This window comes from Aethina tumida, chromosome 1, assembly GCF_024364675.1.
Source record: "Aethina tumida isolate Nest 87 chromosome 1, icAetTumi1.1, whole genome shotgun sequence".
Lineage (NCBI taxonomy): Eukaryota > Metazoa > Arthropoda > Insecta > Coleoptera > Nitidulidae > Aethina > Aethina tumida.
Genome location: NC_065435.1, coordinates 78019935 through 78044968, shown reverse-complemented (window position 1 = coordinate 78044968; position 25034 = coordinate 78019935). Strand labels below are relative to the sequence as shown.

The window sequence follows — 25034 nt, the reverse complement described above, 5'->3', positions numbered from 1 at the left end:
GCTAAAATTAAATAAAAAATAAAACTGCAATTTAAAAGATTAAAAAGGAAAGTCCTTTGAGACATTTTTATAGTGCTCTCATTTTGTATTATTTTATTTCTATAAATACAGATTTATGCAATACTTTGCATTTTATGTTTTTTTTTTATTATTATTATTGGATCAAAGAGGTGAAAATCTACAAGACGCCTTCTGGTGGAAGTCGAAGGCAATGTCGGACTAACCGACTAAAAACCCCTCTCCGGGCACCGATCCGAAGATCATGGCCTAAGAGTAGTTAACCATATAGGTTTAGGAAAATAGAGAGAAGGAAAAAGTTAAAGAGGTTTGCAGCTAACCGCTACATAGTAAAGAAAAGATGTCCCAAAGAGACGCAGAGGTCTAGACAGCCAAGAGACAAGGTCTTTTGTATCTGTCGGATTCACAGGGTTGGATGTCATGCAAGCATGCAATCTCCGGATTAGAGTGTTGAAAGATAGATCTCCGGAGATTGAGGGCATACTTGCGCCCCAGCTCCGAAAGAGAGGAAATGTTGTATTCGAAACAGACTTGTCTGTTACGAACATAGTATGGGACACCAAGGGCCGACCTCACTAGCCTCATGTAGGTCCCTGCAAGGGACCTCATGTAATGAGCCAAGGAGCGGCGGTGCCCCATATAGGAAGAGCATAGGTGAAGAGAGAGCGGACTGTCGCGTTAAAAACGCGCAGCTTAAGAGAAGAGGAAAGGCGTTGCATTTTATATTAGTTTGAAAAATATTGAGGTAACAATTATGAATAATAACCAGATTTAGAAAAAAGACTGAGTTTTCTATGACGTATTTTCCAAATTTCTAATATTGTTTATGATAATAACAATCTCAATTTTAATAAATATTCTATAAATATAATTATATTTTATAATGTGGTTTCAATTTTATAACCTATTATACTGATCTAGTAAACTAATTTTCGGCTACTTTGTGATAATTACTAGAATTAAGCAAGTAAAAAATGGACAATACGTTCTTGTAAAATCTTAATAACCTATTTTCACCCTACTTAACCCTTTATGCGTAAATAAAATTAATTGAATCAATTTTGATTGTGAATCTTTGATAATGGCGCTGCCATATTAATTATATATTTTCCACCTTCAATCCTCAATGAATGAAATAAATAACGAGAGTTTTGTTTTTAAGCTCACGGTATTTTGTTAAAATTTTTTTTTCTTTACAATTTCTCCCTCTATAGTTGATAACGACCAATAATTGCCCATTTTCACCCTTCCTACCTTGTGTTAATAAATAAAATTAAGTGAATTTTCTAACTAAAAAATAAATAAATTAAAATATACATGGTAATTTTGAGAACTCCAATAATGTGACACCAGCAGTTCATTGTTTCGATTAATAGAACAAATATGAGAATTTGTGTTTATAATACGATTTTTTACAGGCTCCGATATGTCAAACAGTCTACTAAGTCTGACCTACCACCGGTTTCACTAGCTTTCAATGTGGATTTACCAATTTATCCTGCTTTCTTTATCATTAACATTATCTGGGTTCAAAGTGACTAGTAAGAAAATAGTCCATATTGGCCAAATACTACACTTTTCAAAACAAGAAATTATTTATTTTTCAACAGTAAATAAGTGAGAAAGAGAACGAATTTGTGCGGAAATTAAATGAAAATGACTCACAATCATTTCGTTGTTGCATGGTTTTCTCGGAAACAAGAGAGATATAACTATGTAAAACCAAGATGCCTTAAAAAACATATTTCTTATACTTTCATGTAGAATAATTACTTCTTAATTTAGGAAGTGATAGTAATGAAAATGATGAACAACTTTGGAAATAAATTAGGATATGTTAGATAATTGCTACACAGATGTACGAAACTGAGTCCAAGTACATAAAAAAGACCTCCATATAAACTTACTCCACTACAAATAGTTCAAAAAACAAAAAAATTATTTAATTTCAGTCACAAATACAAAAATTTACTAAACAACAACTATTTCGACAACATGTCTTTATATATCGTATATTTGGTACTAGGCACTCGTTTATGGACAATGAACTTTGAATGTCATCCACACAATTAATAAAAATTAATAGAATATAATGGTGCCTTTTTGTAACTTAACTGTAAAGGGGTTTTTAAAAAAACTACTATCATTTTAAAAAATCCATAGGTATTATTGTAAGAACTATTAAAAGATTTAGTACAAAAAATAATAAGTAATAATATTAATTATTTGTACATTTTTTAGTCAATTTTTCCAGACCAATTTCTTTTGCCGTACAAAATAATATTACAAACAATTCGAACGGTTAAGTAATATATAACTTCTATCAATGTTAGTAAAGAAAATCCAATACATAATCCCAATAAACCTCCAAAATTAGCCAAAAAATCTGTGGGCCCAAACAATTCACTTCTATCGAGAGTTATAAACTGGTTTCCTTTCATGAAAACCTGAAAATATGACATGTGTTTCCTGAAAACATGAATAATATTTAATTTAAATAAATTATTATTTTCTATATTCATTACTGATTGTATCTTTTAATATCTTCCCCAGGTTTCAAAGGGTATTTGTTCCTCCAATTCCAATCTGACATCGATCTTTCTTCTTTGTAATACATGGAAGTACAAATAGGCAGACAATCACAATCAATTTCATCATCGATTTGTTGTCCTTGTTTCCTCATCAAGTTCTGCTTTATATCCGTAAACAACAAGTCATCTAAAACGCAAAATAATTAACAACACAAAATTAACACAAATTTGTTACTGACGTTCAGCTTCATAGATACAATTAATCATTCCAGCACTGCAAACAGACATATTCGCAAACCCTAAAAAAGATTAGTAATATAAATAATACTAAATCCAACAAGAAAATTTTACTTGGCATATAAAAATTAGTGCATCCACACTTCTTATAGGTATACCGAGTTTTACATTCAATTTGACAATTTTGTTGGGTATAAATCTTAAAAAACTGCAACGGCCTCTCACTAGGAAAGTAACAATTCCTCCTGGACGGGTCATAGTTTTTTACGGCGTCTGAAGTGACGGTCATATCGGGCAAAACAGCAGCTTTGACTGATTTGTCCAAAGGGACTTGAAAATGTTGTTCACGCACTCTCGGCATCCTGGATGGATGTGAGACTTGTATCTTCCAGCCTAGGAGAGATGATCCACAGTCGTAATCCAGTTCGTCATCGTAGATTGTGAGTTTAGCTTCAAGGGCATATTTTGCACCAGAGAAAAGAGCACGTTTTGGATAGGTTTTGATGCCAACGTTGGAATTATAGCCTTTTTCTAAACTCCAGCCCTCAGATTTTGGGGCGGAATGATAATTTTTATAATGGGTACTGTATTATTAATTATATGTAAATTAATTAGTATAATATTAATTAAAAAAAAACTCACACTACATCAGTGAATATTTCTGATCGGTCCAAGAGGTTAAAGGTGTAGCAAACTCCCTCATCTGTCATGATAGGAAAAAACAAATCAGAGCAATTATAATTTTCACCCAAATATTTACACTCAGATATGTTGTCCATAAATTTTGGTTGTACCTGGAATATTGTTTGTGAATAATGTAAAAGTTATTTTATCATTTACCTGGTCGAAAAAATCGAATACATGTTTTTTTGATAAATGATGTGATTTGTAAACTATGCCAGATTTTCTCTCACATATCAGAGATAAGTACCCAAATTTTTCTTCCCTAAAATAAAATATTTGTAACGTATCCAGTAAAAGTTCAAGCTGTTTCTCTTTACTCTTCAGTGGTTAGTTCAACATTGTGTTTTTTCAAATCCAAATACTTAGAATAGTTAAAAATAGTTGGTCGAGATTTAGTTTCAGGACAAATTGTAATTGCTGGAAAAGGTACTTCCCAAATAGATGTCTCTTTAGTAGCAAAACTTACTAAGACTGGAGCGTTTTCCCATCGATCATAAGTTACTATCACCAAAAATACACAGAGGGTGATTGACAATATTATACTAATAACCCACCAGATTCTACAACGAGAAATTAGTGAAAAAAAAACAAAATAATGGAAATTAAACACTTCTTACTTTTCAAAAATAGTTCTATTTTCGGCCAAATATTTGAATCCATGTATAGTTCCTCCGTCACAGTATTCTTTTGCATAAAATTGTAGATTTTCCTTGAAAGTAAAACGTCTTTGTTTTATTTCTACTTCTTCCGAACTAGTACCATTTTTACTGATTTCCACATCACCATGTTTTCCACAACAACTACAAAAGCAAAAAAAAATTACAAAGTAAACGTGAGATTATATTATCTATTACCAGTTGCCAAACATTTTCGATCCGGTACCTTTCGGTATATGAGGTAAACTAATGATCACCTTGATCTTTAACTGCATTTAAGTGGATTTAGTCTTAAAGAATTTTTTGGAATCGTCAAAACACTAACGAACAAAAATAATTATTGTTTGTGTGTGGAATCACACCAAACAGGATTATGACTTCATATATTTAATTTATGGTAATTTGAATATAATAAATGTCGCATTTTTAATTTAACAATATATGATAAATAATATACGCATAAACATATTATTTTATTGCATTGTTAAAATAAATTGTACATATCTATTCGAATTTTCCATACCAATATTTGACACCATACAACTTAATATTACAAAAAATCCTCAATGTTAAGAAGTAGATAAGTTCCACCAAAGATAAAACGGAGAATCCTGTAAAAAGTCCCAAAAGACCTCCAACATTGGCAGCGAAATCTGTAGGACCATATAACTCATTCCTTTCAGAAGTTATAAACTGATTAGACTTGAAGAACACTTGAAGATAAGACATGTGAATCCTAAAACATTTTTTTAAAGTATTAAATTTATAAAGACATAATGATTGATATAATTACTTTGTTTTGTTGTAAGATGGTGATTTACGATCGAACTGATATTTTTTGATCCAATCCCAATCAGACTGTGAGTTTTCGACAATGTACGACATCGAGGTGCATTCTGGAAGGCAGTCACATTTAAGGGTGTCCTTGTAGACTTCTGAAGGTTCAAATTTTAATCCAATTCTTTCGTTTAGTTGCGCATCAATTCCATCGTTTAAACGATCATCTAGAGCGTTAGAAAATATTAAAAGCAAAATTAATACAATGTTAATAATATATTTCACCATCCGCTTTCTTCACGCAGCTTTTCATTGGTGTTCCACAAATAGGAGTTGCAGCTTCTCCTGCAATAAGTCAAACATGAACAGCTCTTAAATCATTCAAATTTGTTACTTTACTTGGCATGTAAAAATCAACACATCCACATTTACTTAGAGTATAATTAGTAATACATTCAATTTGACAATTTTGTTGGTTATAGGCTTTGAAATATTTTAACTGTCTTTCAGAGGAAAAATAGCATTTTCTTCTTTCAGGCGAGTAATTTTTTACAGCAGCTGAAGTTGTGATCATGTTAGGCATCACTGCTGCAATTACTGACTGGTCCAGCGGTATCCTGAAGTGCTGGTTTTTTGGACGAGGCAACATTCCTGGTTGATGGATCTGAATCTGAACAATAACAGAATTAATATATTATATTAATAAATAAAATAATTTGTAAACAATTAAATGAACATTAGTGGGCAGGTGGGGTACCTTGTAATAATTTGCAGTCTAAGATTAAAAATAAAGATTGATAACACAACGTCTAAATGAATTAAAGGTCTATTTACCTTATAACCTTGAATAGATGTTCCACAAGTGAAATCCAAATCTTCATCATTAACCATAAATTTCAGTTCAAGAGCGAAAAGTGCTCCAGCATAGAGTGCTCTTTTTGGATAAACATCTCTGCCTTTTGCAGTTGTATATCCTTTCGATAAAGACCAATCAGCTTTCCCCTCTGACATTTTATGATAGTTTTTGAAGTGAACACTTGAATGTTATCATAAATCATATAATTACCTCCTGAAATTAATTTAAAAAACTTACATTGAATCTGCTAACATATCAGATCTGTCTAGTAAATTAAAGGTGTAACATAAACCTTCATCTGCTATAATAGGCTTGAAAAGATCTTTACAATTATATTCTTGCCCCATAAACCAACAGTCTCTAATATCTTCATAAAACTTCGGAGAAGTTTTCTCAAAAAACTCATAAATACCATCATCAAAATATTTTGGAACAGGATATTTCAACTCTGGATGGAATATGCAAACTTCTGAGATGTAACTGAATTGTTGCTCTCTAGAAAATCAAAATGTGTAGAAAATATTTTTTATATTTATAATATATAGTATACATTTCTGGATCTAGCTGAATACCATCCTCTTTCTTAAACAATAAATCAGTGTAGTTGAAAATATTAGGTCTTGTTTTGACTTCTGGGCAAATTGTTACGGCAGGATGTGGAATGTCAAAAATAGGTGTCTCTTGCGTCGCAAAACTAACAATTACTGGAGTCGTAATCCATTTGTTCCAAGTGAGCATTATCAAATATATGCAACAGTACAATGAACAACATATTGCAAATATCCACCAAAGCCTAAACAGAAAAAAATATGTTTTCATTGTTAAAACTTTAAAACTAATTTCTGTCTAATACTTTTCACACCAGGTTCGTTTTTCAGCAACAAAAGCAACACCGTGAATACCTGTAAATAAGCTATACTCGCGAAAATATATAGATAGCTTTTCTTTTAGTGTGATTGATTTATGCGAGTTTTCCGACATGTTGGCTCTATTATAAAAGTTAACTGAAGGCTTTTGTATGTGTTCAAAATATAATCTCTAGAGGCTTACGTGCCAATTTTACTAATTAAAATAACATTTTTTTATATACTAGTTAAATTACATGACAAGAGGTGCAGTTCATTTGCTAAAACTTACTTTTCAATACATGTACGTTTTTCACCAATGTATTTTAAACCGTGTATGTTTCCTTCAATGAGATAATGTCTTAGATACTTTTTGGAATTATTCAAACAATTATGTTGCAGTTCTTCATTTGTGTTTTGTTGCAGGTCTGGTGATTTCAGCTCTATGCCATCGGAAACATTTCTAAAATATTTTTAAAATCACAATACAAATACTTTGGTAAAATTGTTCATAGAATATAATTTTCGTATAGTAAAAGTTAAATTTAGAAAATAATAAATATTATTATAATCCCACGAAGTTTATTGTTGCAAGTGTGCAATTCATTATTTATAACGAAAAATTCCACTAACCGCTTAAACATTGTTTACAGACCCACGGATCATATAAAACTGCAAACATTTAAAATTATTCAAAATATCAATGTACCACAAAACTAATAGTTTACCTTGAAAATATAAGACACGTTAATGCTGATTAAGAAATTAATTCCTCTTTAATGTTCTTTTTTTATATAATTTATGAAAATTTAACTAAAAAAGTGTTGAAAAATTCAAAATTATATTAATGATATTTCATTTTGCCAATTTATATCTAATAAGATATAGTAAACTATTTTAAGAACCTATTAATTTTACATTTCCACCACATGTTGCAAATGATCCCACAGTAGACAAATAATTACCATCGACAAAATAACCACGGTATTAATAATATTTAGAAACTCAGATTAGATTTCAAATTACTCCTGTTTCTAAGCCTCCAAAAATCACAAAATAAAAACAAAACTACAAAATTTAACAAACACAATTTTATTATAGACCTTTTTCACCGTTTGTGCAATTGTCAATCAACTTTAGCAAACTGTATTCCATAATTTAATTAATTTAACGATCGCATGCCGTTTATTGTATCCTCTGGGATAGCGTGTCACTCTTCAACATCAAATAAATACAGAGGATATGACATAAATTGGTTTTTCTTGCACCTCAACCCATATTCATGTCATCGTTCCATAATTCGAACAACCAAATTGTTACAAACTCAACGATTGTTTTAATTTAAGGCATGTTTAAGGTGTGGTTTAAAAATAGACAATACAACGCTGTTTTCAGTTGCAGCTCCAACATGGCCACAGGCAAGAGAACAAAATGCCAGTGCAAGTGCAAAAATTTACGTAAATATTTCAGCGAATACTGCGAAAACACTAGCATTCATGGTCTGCATTATTTTGCCCAAAATAGAACCAAACTGGAAATGTACGTAGTTTTAATTTATTAATCACTCGATTAGTTTTGTGTTTTCTAGACTTTTTTGGATTGTTGCAGAAGTTACAGCTTTGATGTTTGTCTGTTATATGATTTACGTTCTTGGTAATAAGTTCATATCAGTGCCCGTAATTGTGTCATTTTCCACTAAAGAGACGCCCATTTTCAAAATACCTTTTCCAACTGTTACAATCTGTTCAAATGCGAGATTCACCTCAACCACAGTAAATTACGCGGAATTAATGCGAAAAGTTCGAACTAAACAAAATTTAACAGAAGAGGAACTATCAAATTTAAACTATGCAGCACCAACTTGCTATGAACAGTTTCAAAGAACTCACTTGAGAGAAAAATTTTATCAAAAAACATTATCGAATGATGTAATTGATTTCTTTAATAAGGTAAAACTGTTCAATTTTCATAATAAATTTTTAAAAGCAATATTTCAGACCAAAAGGCATTTTCTCCATAATTGTTTTTGGATGGGAATGGAAATGGAATGCGATGACTTTACTCCAGTTTTAACTGAAGACGGGGTGTGCTGGTCCTTTAACAACCTGGACAAATCGGAACTTTTCAGAGATGACGTGTACGTCTTTAATTTTTACCAATTCCTCTTTATATTACATATATTTTAGTTACAACCACCCAGATTTCTTCAATAGTCGAAAATCTGATTGGGACATAGAGGAGGGATACAAATCAAAATCTGTATTTGGTTATCCAGGAAGATCCTTAATGAGTGGCCACAGCAAAGCTCTGGTTATTATTCTGTACTCCAAAAGAAGAACTGTTGATCCTTTATGCGTTTTCGATGATGGAGGAGGATACGAGGTCAGCGTTCACATACCAGGGAAACAATCTAGATTGTCGCAAGACTTCATAACGGTAGGCTCGAACATGAACGTGATGGCAGCCATACAACCTTCGATTATTTCCACTTCATCAGCTGTGAAAGACTATCCTTCATCACGAAGGGATTGTTTCTTCCAATCGGAGAAACGTTTGAGGTTCTACAAAATTTATACACAAAGCAACTGTTTCCTGGAATGTTACGCAAATGCTACGTTGCAAACTTGTGATTGCGTCCCTTTTTACATGCCCAGTAATTATTTTAAAATAATAATGGATATTATTTTAGATTGATTATGTTTCAGGAACGAACGATACGAGAATTTGTGGTGTAGGATCGGCGGGATGTATAAAAGTGGCTGAGGAAGTAGTGTTGTTGAAAACTTTATCATCTAAGGTTGGGTTAAAAGATGAGATTTTTGAGATGTTTGAAAACTATTCCACAACATTTTCTTGTAACTGTTTACCAATGTGCTCTGATATTAATTATAACATGGAGATCTCCCAAAGTCCTTTTAAAAATCAAAGGTGGATCAAACGAATGAGTGAAAAGAAGAAATACAACGATAGGTTTTTATTGTCGATTATTGGCTTACATATTTGACTATATAATGTTTTTCAGTGATGTTGAATACGATGAGTCTCAAATTAAAGATTTGTATGTGGAGGATGATGAGGTGTAAGTAAACAACTATTTACTAACACTAAGGAACTGATGACATAATTTGTTTTCAGGGTGGATGTTGCATCGTTGACCTTGTTTATGAAGAAAAATCACGTTGAAACTAAAGAACGAAATGAAGTGTATGGTTTTATAGATTTTCTTTCAGGTTTTGGAGGGTTGCTGGGACTTTTTACTGGATTTTCATTGTTGTCGTTTACCGAAATTATATATTTTTTAACAGTGCGAATTTTTGGGAATTTTAAGCTCTTTGGAAATTGGCACGGCGAAAAACACGACTAGAAAATTAAGGAAAAAAATCTTGATAATATTATTTATGTAAAATGCAAATATAATGAAACTAGAAATATCTGCTTTTTTAATTAGACATGACCTAATAAATAATAATCTATGTATGTGAATCCCCTTAGGGAGTGATAAATTCTGTCTCATCCATCATACAGAGCTAACATTACTTCATCGAATTAAATAATGACTATTTCAACTTTTTTTCTGAATGTCAGCAAAATAAGTAGGTGGAAACAACTAAGTTTAATAGAAATAAATTTATGTTTGTGTCATCTACAGTCGTAAACTTAAGTTTAAATTGTTTCAACATTTATTGTTATTACTCAAAAACATTCTTCGAACATAAAATTGAATTGGTCTATTCCCAATGGAACATAAATTTTATAAATAAACTTGGCAGACTATTCATTTATTAATTATACCGACACCAAATTTTATGGGTTATTAACTGTGGCAATAATTTTTAAAGACGAGAAGATCAAAGAAACAGCCACTTGTTAATACATTCCAAATCTTAATTAAGCACAGTTGTAACTCAATCAATTAGTGATCAAATAAATAATACGGGGGAAGAATATTTATCTAACATGTGTTTACTAATATCACTAAATCATCCCAAATTAACGCTAAGTAAACGCATTCGAATGATTTATATTTAGAGATAAATGTTCTAGTTTAGATGGTTGAACGCGGATTAATTATCGTTGTAATGCGACGTTGGTTTTCAAGGAAAACCTAAATATATTACCCCGAACGCAAACACCCAGGAGTTATTGCAAATCCGTTTCTATTTGGATTATTAAAAAAAGCCGCACTGGGACGTCACGCATTTGCAATGTGTTGCAGAATGCAAATGTTTGAGTAGTGCTTAATGTATCTTTGTAGTAGTGTGAACTTCACACTGTGACGTGGTATTTTTTAAAGAAATTTGGTATGTAAAAGATTTATTTATTCATTCATTTTTAAGTAGACTTTGATAAAAGAATTGCATAATTCTTCTGACAACATTATCACAAAATATTTGCTGTAATTTAGTAAATTATAAGTTAAATATAAATTAAAATATTCTTTAAAAATAATTATTTTATTTCAACAATATGAATTTATATTTGCTAGATTTCATGTTTATTGTTCGAAGTCATATTTATAAATAAACCGATTTGCTTAATACTACAATACAATATAAAAAGGTGTGAAACATGCCAAGCTTTTTTTACATTTTTAGTTTGTCTTCATTATGAGTGTTGATCAAATTCCAAAAAAGTGCGAACATTCCAAAAGAGTAAAACATTACTTCTTCGATTATTGTGATAATACCAGCATCCACGCTATGAAATACTTCGCTCAAAAAAGAACGACCACCGAAAAGTACAATAATTAAATCACCAGGTAATATTAATTAACTCGCAAATTTTCTTTGCAGATTTTACTGGATTGTTGTTATAACTTCTGCAATGATGGTTCTTGGTTATTTCATTTATGTGTTGGCTATAAAATATCTAACGATGCCGGTTATTGTAACGTTTTCCACCAAAGAAACGCCAGTTTTCGAAGTACCTTTTCCCACAATAACCATTTGCTCCAAAGCCAAAATTGATGGTGAACATTTTAACTACACAGATATAATGTTGAAAACCAGAACCAACGTCACTCTCACAAAAAAAGAGCAGGATTTATCCAATTATGCCGCTTGGATCTGCGAGGATGAAATAGGAAAAAAGTCTTTCAGAGATAAATATTACAAAACTCAAATATCGGAAGACATTTATGAGTTTCTTTCAAAAGTAGGATTTCTTTACGTTTATTTAATTATTTTGTGGTCACGTTATTTTGCAGTCGAGAAGAACCTTTATGCATTACTGTTATTTAATGGGTTCGGATATGAAATGCCAGGATTACTTTACGCCAATTTTAACAGATGAAGGAGTTTGCTACTCCTTCAATTTCCTCAATCATTCTCAAGTTTTCCGTGATGATGTGTAACTAACAGTTATTTCTCTTATCCTTCTTCTAATTCGTTTTTTTAGGGTACTCCGTAAAGATTTTTTCCAAAACAACTGGAACAGTACCTGGCACATTGAAAAAGGCTACAAGGATGCAATAGGTAATGATTATCCTATTAGGGCTTTCCTCACAGGCCCCAGCAAATCATTGTCCATCATCATGTATGCTAAAAAGAGCAGCAAAGACCAGCTCTGCAGCAGTGATGACAGTGGGGGATACTTGGTAAATATACAACTTTTAAGCTTTTTTCGTTTGTAAACTAAAATCATCTTGGCCACAACCAAAGAATACCTTCACATATTAAATATATTTTACTAGGTGTCAATCGACATACCAGGTAAGTTTCCAAGAATGGCTGAAACGGTCATGACTATAGGCTCAAATATCAACGTATTAGGAGCAATACAACCAGAAGTCTTCACCACTTCGGAAGCTATAAAGGGGTACAGTCCAGAACAAAGAGATTGCTATTTCCAGGACGAAAAGTACTTAAGGTTTTTCAAAATTTATACTCAAAGTAACTGCCAATTGGAATGTTTCACCAATTACACACTACAGTTTTGTAACTGTTCCGCTTTTTATATGCCAAGTACAAGACTGTGTTAGTTTTTGGAGAATTTTGTGACATGTTTTTTGTAGTGTTGAATGGGACACCAGTTTGTGGGATTTCTATGTATGAATGCATGGAGGATGCCGAGTTCGATTCTTTATTTGTTGAAATTTTTAGCAAGAAATCTTCTGTTCCAGAACGTTTTCAACACTCTTGTGACTGTATGCCTTTATGTTATGACATTAATTACAATTTGGAGATCTCTCAAAATCATTGGAAAGACAATAAAATAAGTAGAATAAAAGGAAAAGATTATAATAAAAGGTAAATCCTTAATATCCATATATATTGGAATTTAAAAAAAAAATGTCCATTTTTAGTTTGACGTTTTCTGAACGATTCTTTATACCACCATTTTACTTGGAGGAAGACGAAGAGTAAGGTTATTCAAAAATATTACATTAATTTTAAGAGTTTATTTTTAGAGTAGAATTTGCAAGTCTTACCTTATTCATGAAGAGAAATCACCTGGAGACGAAACAGAGAAACGAAGTGTATGGTTTCATCGACTTCCTCTCGGGTTTTGGAGGACTTCTGGGACTTTTTACCGGCTTTTCCTTACTTTCTTTAATGGAAATCGTGTATTTTTTATCAGTCAGAGTGTTTGGAAATTACAGGCAACACGGAAACTGGCATGGCGAAAACGTGGAACAAAACCCGGCTTAGATAATAGAATGAACTGTTAACGTAAACAAATCTATTTTTTCCTAAACAGTAAATGACGAAAAGACACGCAAATATTTTCAAATCGTATTTGTAATAGTTAATGAAATGTGTAGATAGATATCCCCTTGAGATTAGAATGAGGCGGAAATTTAATTAGACCTATTTTTGGATAATTTGTCGTGTAGTATTAAAAAATGGTAAACATAAATATAGGTTTGAACAGAAAAGCGTGACAGGGAATATAACGCATTCAAATTTTTCTATTTTGAAAAACGAATTTTCACCATTTAATATGTAGACACAGTAAATAGATACGATAGATTTAACTTCATCATATTTTAATGATTAACTTATAAACTAGTTCTTGTAGTGTATTTGAAAAAACATATTTGTAGTCTTCAACGTAAACGAATTTATATTTAATTGTTATTCTGTGAATTTTTTTATACCAACTTGTTTTAAAAGATGCAATTTTACTATACCTACCCTCGTTTAGTATTCAACATTTTCCATCCATCCAACATTTTTCACAAAGTTTGCAGTCAAAATAAATGTATTCCATTCGTATCTGCTTTGCGTTTGTATAAATTTACAGATATTATCAATTCCTGGGTGTATTTACATCACCCCCATCAGTGTAATGGAATGACACAACCTGAACAAACTTATTAACTTGATTAGAAGATAAACTGTGTTACAAATACAATTTCCTAAAAAGTCCAAGCGTGAACATGACCGAAAAAACTAACGACGAAAACGAAATTAGAATTGACGAATCACCAAAACCCTTTTGTAAAAGTGTCAGAAACTATTTTAGAGAGTACTGCGTGTGTTCCAGCATTCACGGTTTCAGATATTTTGGTGAAAAAAGAACTCACTTTGAAAGGTATAATTATTTAATTTAAGAGCCAGTGTTATTTTTAATTTTTAGGGCGTGGTGGTTTATAGTGTTCAGTATCACTTTAGGTATCTGCATATTCTTCATACGAGAAGTGTATAAAAAATGGGAGAGATCACCAGTAATCGTCAGTTTTGCAACAACGGAAACTCCGATTTACGAAATGCCATTTCCAGCTGTCACCATTTGTCCCGAGTCCAAATCCAACTTATCGTTATTTAATCACACGAACATCCTTCAGAAAATCAAACAGAAGAAAAAATTAACGGAAACAGAGTAATTAAAAGTTTATTCATCACAGATCAAACAAACAATTGTTTCGATTTTAGGTTCAAGAATTTTGAATATATGGAACTAATTTGTCAGGGCACCGACTTGGTTGAGAAACCACGTCTTCCAATATTCAGTGCACAATTCTACGATGTTTTGGCAAATGTTACTTTTAATCCTTCTAATGTTTTCTTTTTTTAAATTTTATTTTTCAGGTAAGCGTAAAATTTCATAACATCTTCTACGATTGTAATTATATGGACAAGACCATTAAATGTGAGGAAAACTTCCAACCCATTTTAACAGACGAAGGTCTCTGTTACACGTTTAACATGCTAGACAGATCGGAAATCTACAATCCTAACGTGTAAGATTAAAAACCCATACTCAACTTTTTAAAAAATACAAATTTCAGGGTGCATTACAAAGACTTTCATCGTTCAGTTTCCCCTAGCGACAAATGGTCCTTGGAGAACGGTTACTCTGAAAAAGCAGGTCTTAAAGCTTACCCAAAACGAGCATTAATGGCTGGCACAAAATATGGTTTGAAATTAACTCTTCTATCGTACAAATCAAACATTGGTTATACATGTAGAAGCTCCCTTCAGGGTTTCAGAGTAATGCTTCATACTCCCACGAGAATACCACTATTCAGCCAGCAATACTTTCGAGTACCTCTCAATCAACAAGTAGTTGCAGCAATTCAACCTAACATGATCACAACTTCGGATTCAGTAAAAATGTACAATCAGTCAAGAAGGAAGTGTTTCTTCCCATCGGAAAGGACTTTAAAGTACTTCAAACAGTACACGTCGTTGAACTGCAAATTAGAATGTCTGACCAATTACACCTTAGAGGTGTGCAAATGCGTTAACTTTTACATGCCTCGTATGTTTCCTTTGTTATTTTCTACAGTTTAAAATTACACAGTGGTTTTAGATGACAATACAACAAATCTATGTGGTACTGCCAAAATAACGTGCATGAAGGAGGCGGAGAGAAGGTTACAACTGGGGATTTTATACAAGGAGATTAATCCGGAGGCAAAAAATACGAAGGTGAAAGAATGTGACTGTAAACCAATATGTTCTGATTTAACTTACGATGTGGAGACTTCTCAATCGGATTGGCAATGGCGAGAATGGTACAAAGGTGTTCCCGTAAACGGACTGTCCTTTGATTATGATAAGTGAGTATATTGATATTAAAAAATAAGTTAATTGAAAAAATATTTTTAGAGTCCACATGTCAAAACTAACATTGTTCTTCAAATCCACGCAATTCATAACGTCACAGAGACACGAGCTATACGGACCTACTGATTTTTTAGCTAATTTTGGCGGTTTACTTGGACTTTTTACTGGATTTTCCGTCTTATCCCTAATGGAGATAATTTACTTTTTATCTGTTAGACTATTTTGCAATATCAGGTTGTACGGATATTGGACTGGACCAGAAATTTAAAAGATTTATTTAGAGTAGGGTAACTAAATCAGCATTTGGCTAATTAGCTAACTGTAGAATTAAACTGCATGTCTATGTGTGTTCATTAGGATGTATGTAAGTTTATGAAAATGTTTCTTTAGTGATTTTCACACCAATATTTACTAAATGCATTTTTTGTCTAATATTCTGAGCCGCAGGTTGTATTGATTATTGCAATTATAAACTCAATTATAAATTTTTGCAAATATAAACATTTTAAACCAAGTTTATTTTATTTCAATAAAAGTTCAACCCAAATGTACTAGTTCCTAAGCGTGTCAATTTTTTACACTGTGTAACTAAAAAAATATTGATATTAATGCAATTTACAAAAATTATTTCATATGGGAATTTGCTCTGTTTTTTATTGGGAAGGAAAGATAGATGAATGTTATATGAACTCAGAATATTTATAAAGGAGCCCTCTAACATCGTGAGGCGAGAAAGTTAACATATGTGAAAAAGAAGATATAAAATATTTTCCATTTAGATTTTGTCACTCACAATTACCAAACTATCATATATATAAAACAAATAACAACAAATTTGGATATAAAATATTATTTTTACAGACCAATATGTATAAATATTTAAATAAATTTTTAACAGATATTTCCAAAGCAGAGAATAGAATTATACTATAATTCAAGAAATAATTGAAAATGTTTTAAAATTTCATTTTAGAACTGATAAATTTACAAATAAACATATTTCTTATATAAATCTACATTATTAAAAGACTAATAATTAAAGTTTTTTGATTTTTGCCTTTCAATATCTTATATACTAGCAAAAAATTTATTAGTTCGGTTATTTAATTACACATTTGAATTGGATAATTTGAAGTTTTATACTAACCAGTAATGTTATTTGAATATTTGCAGCTCTAGACGGACAGAATATTAAATTTATTTACTTTTTATATATTTAATATACATATAAATAAACAACATTATGTTTCCTGTAATTTTCCAAGTATTTCCAGGTATTTCGTGGATTTGAACACATCTTATTCGACTCATTTTTAATGTATTTATTGTTTTGCACAGTAAAATGCTTCAAAGAAGACTTTCTTCTGAAGATTTTGTGACCATAATAGAAATTTTGGAATATGGAAGTTTGAATCAATTAGTGGCCCGAATTATGACCAGAAAACAGAAGCATGAACCAAGGATCACCGCTTATGGACAGCCGAATGGCATAATTGTTTGTTCACAGTCACAGTGAGTCTAGGTACCTAGGTACATATTATATCACTCGGATACCTGTATTTGGACATGAAGTGAATCTGGTGAGAGATATCATGAGCTCCACGTTGTTTTTAGACCTGATTCTGTAACAATGTGGGGTGGAATTTCTTTCCTCTATGATTGCTCGACAATATCAAAATTTAGTCAACCAAAGATACTGCCCGACCTTACCGCGTGAGTCTTATAAATTTAGCATTGCAAATGACTTTACTCGGATGCAGTGGCCCCTGCGTCCACCAGACTGTAATCCAATTGAACACGTATGAAACATCAATTTTCTTCAAAGAAAATTGACACTCGACAACACTCGCCTTAAAATTTGGAGAATCTAGTTAATGCTCTTAAAGAAAAATGACGAGCAGTGGATCAAAAATATATTCACTCACTGATCGGGAGTATGCCAAGGATTGTAGAAGCTGTTCGTAGAGCAAGAAGAGACCGACCATGTACTGATTAGAAAAATGTAGCGGTTAATTAATTAATTTCCCAATGAAATTTGGTAATATTAGTATAAAGGTCTGGAGATTACAACATTTTGATAATATATTTGCTGCAATATAATACCATTGGTATTCTGATTTGAAATAATTCGAATTCATCCACTACAAAAAACGCGCAATGTAAATGAAATCCTTCTATGACACACGCTACCTAGAATAAATATGCTGCACTAATAAAGAAATGTAGTTTATCCATTACAAGTTCCTGTCACAAACTCGAATTATTTATTTATAATTTAACGTATAAAACATAGAGACCAATAGTACAAATGCCTTACCAAATGTTACTTCGATACTTCAATAAGAATATTTGTAATCTACATCGTTTTCATTTCAAATACTAATAATACAGTATAAAGATAATTATACTTATTTTGTGTTGTTATAAAACACAAATATAACAAATAATTAATAATAATATTATTATTTCAAACTGAATAAAATTTATGTTTACTATATTATCATATCACACTATCTAATTATTTACAAATATGATTAATATATAAATTTAAAGACCGAAATTTAAGAAAAAATTTAAAAATCTTGTTTAGTTTCAAAGGTAAAAATAAACAGTTTATCAGCAGTAACTTTTTTTATTCAACATATTAGAGTAATCAATACATCCAGTAAAATCTAAACTAACTCAGTGTGACAGTAAGTATTAACATTTAGCGATAAAAGAACCACAATTTCAGTAAACGAATAATGAACTCCTCCAGAAAATAATTACTCCTAAACCTACAACTTAAAATAAACACAACCTAACTAACTGACATTAGAACTGAGCTTTGAGGGTTGCACAATGGACGTTTTTCTGGCTGGCACTGTTTCTGGTGTGGGTATTGCCTCGCCTGTGGCGAATGGAGCAGTTGGTTTGCTTGGTAGTTTATTGACACCCCCAATTTTTTGCTTGGCCATTTGGTAGTCGCCGGAGTCGAAGAATTTCTGCCCTTTGGCGAGGCGCTTTTGCAAGAACGCCGAGTGACCACCAATCACTTTCTGGCCAGGTGGACCCATTGGACCTGCCGGATACTTTGCCTTCAATTTGGCCTCTTCCATTTTCTCCAATTCATGAGGAGACATTTCGGATTGGGCCTCTTGTTCTTGTTCGCTCATTCTGGATGTTATTGCGTAGCTGTAAAGGGTTAAATCTTTTGTAAATAAATCGGCAGAAATAACCAAGAAGCAAAAAACTTACTAGTCGAAAAAAACGTCCGCATGTAACGGTAACTAAAGGAAAAGGGGTGCAATCAGTGTCTGAACACGAATCACACCTTGTAATTATACGAAACACGTTGGAAATGAATGAAAATTGTGAAACTTTGAGCAGACTTAATAGAATTTACAGTTTCTGTTTGAGCTGATTCGGTGCTTACTTCACGATTGTTAACAACTACTACTCCTCGACTACCGGTTCGATATCGATTGACTTATAACCGTTGAATGTCCGATTTAACCGATTACCTACCTATTGTTGTTAAAGTATTTTAGGTTTCTTTTAACTATATTTAATTGTTCAACATAACATTTTCGGATTACACATTTTATACTAGTGTGAACTTAGCTACTTTTTATTTGAATTTTGGATTCGTTTATTTGTGATAATTAAGTAATTTATATTATTACCAGGTCTACATAAATTTAATAATTTATTAAATTTCTAACAGTTAATCAGTCTATACATAAGTAAATATTTATGAATATAATCTATAATGGAATTATTATATTTGTGTAATCTGAGTTGCCTACAACATAAGAAGATTTATCATTTGTTTTATTATAATCGGAAATATGGATGGAAACAAGAATCAAGAGTCAACTTACAATTAGTGTCAGATATATGTACGTCAAATGACAAAAGTCAAGTTTTAAAATTTATGATATGAATTTACATTTTAATTACCACAAAAAGGGACTCAAATAACTCAGAAATGCCCAGCGATTGTGTATACATGGCCAAAATCCGCAACAATGCGGAAAAATGCATGTGCACCAAAATCATTTCTAGAATTGAAAAGGAAAAAAGAACCGAAATGAACGTTTTAAACCACAACAAAAATCAATTCCTGAGTAAATTTTCCAAAAAATCTTCCAAGGTACCACCTTCATCCAACCTTAACTTTTATAACAGTGAAATATTTTAAGAAAGAATTCAGTTGCATCTGTTGGTGGTGATAAGTTATATACATGTCAAATCCATCCTGGATCCTGCGATAAATGCAATATTTCAAACAATTATAAGGTAATTTAATTACAAATACAAAAAAAATACTTAAACCATTGTTTAGATTCTTCGTGATTTGCTATTTACTGAGGATGAAATAGATATAGAAAAAATGCTGTGCCTTCATTTACTCTCCAATCACGACACATGTGAACTGACACCACCAAGAGTTGTCAGAAAAATTAAGATGACCATCGAAAATTCGCCACTAGAGAGACTTATATACAGATCCAAGAGAACATCAAAAACAAATGAAGATCTAATTCATTTATTAAAATCTTATATTTTGGGTATGCAATGTTTAATATTATTTAACAGATAGTCTAATGAGGAGTGTTATGAATATGACAATGGAGACGTGATGTTTAAGGTTTTTGAACTCGCATCTGATGGACATTATCTCGTGTAGTATTTGGTCGGATATCATATTACATTCCATTTTAATACCTAAAGTTATCATACACTTTGGCAACTGTTTCAATTATTTTTAAAAAAATATTGAAATTGGATAAATTTGAAGATAGGTAGTGATTATATGAAAGATATTTTATGAGTGATTGAATAGAGAAAGTTGTGTCAGTGCAAACAGACATTTGAAGAACGTTTCCGATAGTATTTTGATGGATGGCGGACCATCTATTCAGTGTATCATGGATGGCGGACTTAAAAGTATGTGTGGTTCATATTTCATGTAGTTTTGAAATTTAACACGGCTCTGGTCGCATGAATTTGCCAAAAGTAACAGGCGCTCGCTGCTTCGCATGATTTATGGTATATTGTTTTACGTAAAGTCAGGTTCCATTTTTGCTCATCCTGTTTTTTCGGCTCCTCGTTCACGGGCGTAAATTAATCGGCAAAATTCTTACAAAAAATCGCTCATTTATCTCTGTCAATGTCTCGGAATGTCCAGATGGTTTAATACAGATAAGATATTTAATTATATTTTGAATTTGAAATATATAGGTCTATAGTCATTTTATAATTTTCTGAATTTTATTCTAGAATGTCCTAGTTTTAAAGAAAACAAGCTGTTAATAAGTGATAGACGATTGGACAGAAAATACTTATACAATGAAAAAGTAGCTGAACTACTGAACACATCTTTGAAAGCCTTGGAAATTTCAAACAAACCAAAATTGAGAGAAATATTTCGAATGGCTACAGAAGAAGAAACATTGATTGATTTGATGCAGTGCCCTAAAATCGAAAATTACATTCAGAAGCTGAGTACCCTTCCTATATTCACAAGGTTTCGTTCGTTAACAGTACAAACACTGCAGTTTATTATGTTTTTGTTTAGTTGCGAATCTTATGTGTTAAAATCTGCTTGGAGGATCAAACCAGATACTTTGAGAATTGTGACGAGACCGAAAATTTTGGAGTCGTTTTTAAGTGATATTCATAAAACCGTACTTCAGCTACCCTCTAGAAGAAGTTTCTGTGAGAGTGAATCAGATAATTTTAATTACATTAAAACAACTAATTCCAAAATCATTAACAGTCCAGTTACCAGGTATGTTATGAAAGCAATTTTAAGGAAATATAATTGTTTTTTGTAGGAAACCTAAGATAAACATTATTAAAGGAGGTGCAACTTCTAGAAAGCTGTCTAGAAACAATAGCAGTTTAGAGTTTCCCCTCAGTAAATCTAGCTTGGTACATTTCATTGTGATTATAGAAACGAGTAACTTGTATGATTTTTTCAGACATCTTTAGATCGGTTGATTGAAGAAATTGCTAACGCACCACCAAATTTAGAAAAGAAACAGGACGAACGGAGTTTAGAAAAACGGTAAGAGGAAATATTCTTCGCACGTTACTGCTCTTGAATTATTCTTGTGGACTTCCTAAAACGGTCGAGTCCTTTCTCCAACTTACACACAACGTACAATCGATATAAGTGTAACTCATTGCATAGGCAATAAGCGTTTGTGTTTGTGTCTTCGATAATTGAGACGGGAATGTAAATGACATGAAAAAACGCGACGTTAACGCAGTTTTTCTCGGAACGAGCATTGTATTACAAATATTTATGCAAATGGCGTGTATGTGTGTGATGACGATGTCCGGGCGATTCCAGCACAACAGTTTCAAGTCTTCCTTACTTTAATAACATTCAACCATACTTAAATTTCAATATCTTTTTTTTACTTTCTCGACTACTTGAGCCTCTTCTTATTGTATGACCACAAAGTAAACCGATTGAAACAATAATAAATTGTCGGGTTTGTCGGATGACTGTTTTAATGGTGGATGGAATGACTATAAAGGTAATAACAGTTCTGGTTTAAGACCACGTTCAGCCCTTCACATTTTACCTTAATAACACGGCATAGCAAAACAATCGTTCATAAATCACCATCTCATCAATATCATTCGGTTTGCAGTCTGAGCGAAAATGTTTGCCCTAAAATTACTCTGAGACAGATAAACTGCGAGGCTTGCACGATGAGATGGTTGAACCCGTTGCCCACGCCAAAAATCCCGAACGTAAGGAGTAATTCGCACGTCATGAAGACAAACAGCGCTTGCCGATTATCCTGCATGATCAACGACGAACTGTATTCTTTAAGAATGTTTGGCAACAGATATTCAGAGGAAAATGGCAAGTACGTGCGATTCAAGAAGCCGAAGGAAGGTGCGGAGAATTTGAATGTGATTCCGGAAATGGCTATCAGCAGTTTGGATTTGGATAGAATCAAGCACGAAATCAGGGACAAAGAGACAAAAAAGAAACTGAGAAGTTTTTTGAGCGAGCCCATTTGTGACATACGATGATGTTCTGATTAGTTTATTTCAATATATTTTGGCACTGAAAACCTTATTTTCTTACTGCAATATTAAAAAAATTAATTAAAATTGCTAAAACAGTATTAATGAATATTTTTGTATTCGATTAAGACAATTGTACTTCATAAACAGTTATGCATATAATTTTGAAGTTTATAAACGAGAGTATAGTATACAGTTAAGGCAGTTATAAAATTTCATTCAAATATTAAGTATATACACACAACCAAACTTATATGGAATCACCTAGTATTTACAAGAAAGAATTCTTTTTCATGGAAAAAAATTAGTCGTCAATAAAAAGCAAATGTTTTTATTTGATAAAACAATAGTCTCAATTACCCTGTTCCCATTTAAAATGCTTTATGTGGGGTTATTGTTGCAGAGGGAAATTGTACAAATGGTAGGGGTCACACAGAGCGTAGTTTCGATAACCTATTCAAGGTTTCTGGAGTTGGATCCGTTTTTTAGCTCACATAGCAAAAAAAATCTCACTACATCCCTTCCTGAGCTTCAAAGACAACTTGTGCAAGTTACAGGTTTTAGACTTTCCATAGAAACTGTTAGAAAAAGACTTGAAAATTATTTAGCAGAAGACAGTTAACTATCAACACAAAATAGAACTGGCCCCATAAGTTGGTGTTTGCAACATGAAAACTGGACAATTGAAGATTAGTAAAATGTCGGTCTCCAAATATACAGGAGCAAGTATAATGTTTTGAGGTGGCATTATGACTGGTGAAAAGACTGCTTTGGTTCCTATTAGACAATCACTAATAAGTAATAAGCCTCTGGAGAGGTGCTTTCGGGGATTCTTTCCTATTTATGCAGGATAATGCTCCTCCACATACCGGCAGAATTGTCAAAAATTGTTTGGAAGGTGTGACGGATCTTAATCCCATGAAGCACTTATGGGATAACGTTAAAAGAAGAATTACAGCTGATTAAAATATTCTTGATAACACAGAACAATTTATACGGGTAGCTCTAGAAGAATGGGGTAACGTTCCCCAAGAACACATTAATAATTTAACAGAAAGCATGTCACGTCGAATTCGTGTTTGCATTGCTGCTAGGGTTGACAACACTGGTTATTAGATTAGCAAAAACCTTTTATTTTTTCTTAAAATCTAATTTAATTAATTTTCTGAGAAATTTGTTATTTGCTCTATGTAAAATTTGATTTAATGATTTTGTCTATAGTTTTGTAGTAAAATTGGTTTGTATATTTTAAAACTACTTTTCTCCCAATGGAACACCGTTTCTAGTAATTATAGTACTAGGTGATTCCATATAAGTTTGGTTGTGCGGACATATACAATATTGGCAGAAAGTAGAGCAACTCTTTTAAAATTCAAATAATTTTTGTCCTGGATATCCTGGTTAAAAAAATATATATTGAAAATTAACTTCCCTTTATAAATTTAACAATTACATAGTTAAACAATAAAAAATTGAAGAGTTTAATTTTACTGATGATTATTTGTTTTGGGCTGGCAAAAAGTAGAGCAACTTATGCTATTTAAAGTTTTATTACTACAAATAAATTGTTATTTTAATTAATTCTACACTTATATATTATAAAATTTCCATTATTATAAATAACTTCCAAACACCTTTTTTCATGGAAATCAACAGATGGTCAATAATATTTGGATCCATATTTAGCCAGGACTTTTGCAGAACTGTGAATAAATCTTACTGATTACTATACTCTTTGTCATATTTTGTTGTTCACTATCTTCCCTAAGTTCTCAATAAAGTCTAGATCGGGAAATTGACATGGCAAGTTCATAATATTAATTTTTTCCCTTAAAAGTCACTGCTTCAAATATTTTTAACTGTTGAAAGTAAAGTTTTAGTGGCATATTTTTATCTGAATACGGTACTACTTTGTTCCTCAATATTTCTTTATACATAAAACGATCCATGATACCCTCTATTCAAAGGACCCATTCCAAATCCCGAAAAGCAGCCCCACATCATCACCGACCTGTCTGCATGTTTAACAGTGAGTATGGTAAATTTTCGGTTAAACTTTTCATAAATTCGACGCCTTACATATAAAATCCCATCACTATTAACCAGTTTAAATTTGATTACTCCAGATCGCTCGTTACCAATCATTGAAAGTCCAACGTAAAAAGGACCTGGTAAATTCAACTCTGACTCGTCTGTTCTTCTCTGATAGTAGTGGTTTTTTAGTCTGGTCTTCTTGCGTGAAGACCTCTTAGTAATCTATCTTTTACAGTTCTTGAAGAAATATATAAATAAGTTGTGTCTCAAGTAGACCTTTTATTTTGCTGGAAAGGATCTTTTTTGGAGTAGGATAAAATTTGTTTATCCTGAAACCAATTGGTTTT

At 32.0% G+C, this 25034-nt stretch overlaps 7 protein-coding genes across 13 annotated transcripts; 4 read left to right on the top strand and 3 right to left on the bottom strand.

Moving 5' to 3' along the window:
• Window positions 1–2162: 2162 nt before the first annotated feature.
• LOC109608739 (pickpocket protein 28) lies at window positions 2163–4423 on the bottom strand. Its single transcript, XM_020025270.2, has 9 exons — window positions 4325–4423; window positions 4088–4270; window positions 3788–4030; window positions 3627–3732; window positions 3429–3580; window positions 2901–3370; window positions 2789–2848; window positions 2544–2736; window positions 2163–2487 (listed from the first exon to the last, which is right to left on the bottom strand). Exons 1-9 carry the CDS (start codon window positions 4399–4401, stop codon window positions 2256–2258), a joined length of 1716 nt encoding a protein of 571 aa, XP_019880829.2. The 5' UTR covers window positions 4402–4423; the 3' UTR covers window positions 2163–2255.
• Window positions 4424–4580: 157 nt separating this feature from the next.
• LOC109606943 (pickpocket protein 28) lies at window positions 4581–6822 on the bottom strand. The gene is made up of 8 exons (XM_020023498.2): window positions 6613–6822; window positions 6310–6552; window positions 5997–6254; window positions 5738–5939; window positions 5303–5573; window positions 5189–5248; window positions 4920–5130; window positions 4581–4862 (listed from the first exon to the last, which is right to left on the bottom strand). Exons 1-8 carry the CDS (start codon window positions 6738–6740, stop codon window positions 4631–4633), a joined length of 1605 nt encoding a protein of 534 aa, XP_019879057.1. The 5' UTR covers window positions 6741–6822; the 3' UTR covers window positions 4581–4630.
• A 1190-nt stretch (window positions 6823–8012) lies between these two features.
• LOC109606830 (pickpocket protein 28-like) lies at window positions 8013–10035 on the top strand. Its single transcript, XM_020023399.2, has 7 exons — window positions 8013–8143; window positions 8193–8553; window positions 8602–8741; window positions 8791–9257; window positions 9310–9574; window positions 9627–9683; window positions 9740–10035. Exons 1-7 carry the CDS (start codon window positions 8013–8015, stop codon window positions 9966–9968), a joined length of 1650 nt encoding a protein of 549 aa, XP_019878958.1. The 3' UTR covers window positions 9969–10035.
• An 853-nt stretch (window positions 10036–10888) lies between these two features.
• Window positions 10889–13278, top strand: LOC109606726 (pickpocket protein 28). 4 transcript variants are annotated; one of them, XM_049961313.1, is made up of 9 exons: window positions 10889–10905; window positions 11200–11342; window positions 11398–11758; window positions 11811–11953; window positions 12002–12200; window positions 12297–12567; window positions 12618–12852; window positions 12909–12965; window positions 13019–13278. In XM_049961313.1, exons 2-9 carry the CDS (start codon window positions 11212–11214, stop codon window positions 13272–13274), a joined length of 1653 nt encoding a protein of 550 aa, XP_049817270.1. In that variant the 5' UTR covers window positions 10889–10905; window positions 11200–11211; the 3' UTR covers window positions 13275–13278. The 4 variants fall into 4 exon arrangements, with proteins under 4 accessions (XP_049817270.1, XP_049817272.1, XP_019878860.2 ...); XM_049961315.1 differs by lacking the exon at window positions 10889–10905 and having other exon boundaries at window positions 11197–11342; window positions 12297–12315; window positions 12376–12567; XM_020023301.2 differs by lacking the exon at window positions 10889–10905 and having other exon boundaries at window positions 11197–11342.
• Window positions 13279–16132, top strand: LOC109606625 (pickpocket protein 28). Its single transcript, XM_020023191.2, has 7 exons — window positions 13279–14140; window positions 14186–14428; window positions 14482–14587; window positions 14638–14789; window positions 14838–15310; window positions 15362–15611; window positions 15661–16132. The coding sequence occupies exons 1-7, from the start codon at window positions 13986–13988 to the stop codon at window positions 15884–15886; spliced, it is 1605 nt and encodes a 534-aa protein (XP_019878750.1). The 5' UTR covers window positions 13279–13985; the 3' UTR covers window positions 15887–16132.
• Window positions 16133–18230: 2098 nt separating this feature from the next.
• Window positions 18231–19211, bottom strand: LOC109608850 (cAMP-regulated phosphoprotein 19). Of its 3 annotated transcripts, none has more exons than XM_049966735.1 (2): window positions 19126–19211; window positions 18231–18792 (listed from the first exon to the last, which is right to left on the bottom strand). In XM_049966735.1, exon 2 carries the CDS (start codon window positions 18771–18773, stop codon window positions 18423–18425), a length of 351 nt encoding a protein of 116 aa, XP_049822692.1. In that variant the 5' UTR covers window positions 18774–18792; window positions 19126–19211; the 3' UTR covers window positions 18231–18422. The 3 variants fall into 3 exon arrangements, with proteins under 3 accessions (XP_049822692.1, XP_049822684.1, XP_019880966.1); XM_049966727.1 differs by lacking the exon at window positions 19126–19211 and adding an exon at window positions 18856–19086 and having other exon boundaries at window positions 18231–18808; XM_020025407.2 differs by lacking the exon at window positions 19126–19211 and adding an exon at window positions 18856–19072.
• A 312-nt stretch (window positions 19212–19523) lies between these two features.
• LOC109606517 (uncharacterized) lies at window positions 19524–22754 on the top strand. 2 transcript variants are annotated; one of them, XM_020023091.2, is made up of 8 exons: window positions 19524–19753; window positions 19807–19899; window positions 19946–20171; window positions 20884–21130; window positions 21182–21394; window positions 21441–21537; window positions 21588–21673; window positions 22269–22754. In XM_020023091.2, the coding sequence occupies exons 1-8, from the start codon at window positions 19589–19591 to the stop codon at window positions 22657–22659; spliced, it is 1518 nt and encodes a 505-aa protein (XP_019878650.1). In that variant the 5' UTR covers window positions 19524–19588; the 3' UTR covers window positions 22660–22754. The 2 variants fall into 2 exon arrangements, with proteins under 2 accessions (XP_019878650.1, XP_049826475.1); XM_049970518.1 differs by having other exon boundaries at window positions 20884–21394.
• The last annotated feature ends 2280 nt before the right edge of the window (window positions 22755–25034 follow it).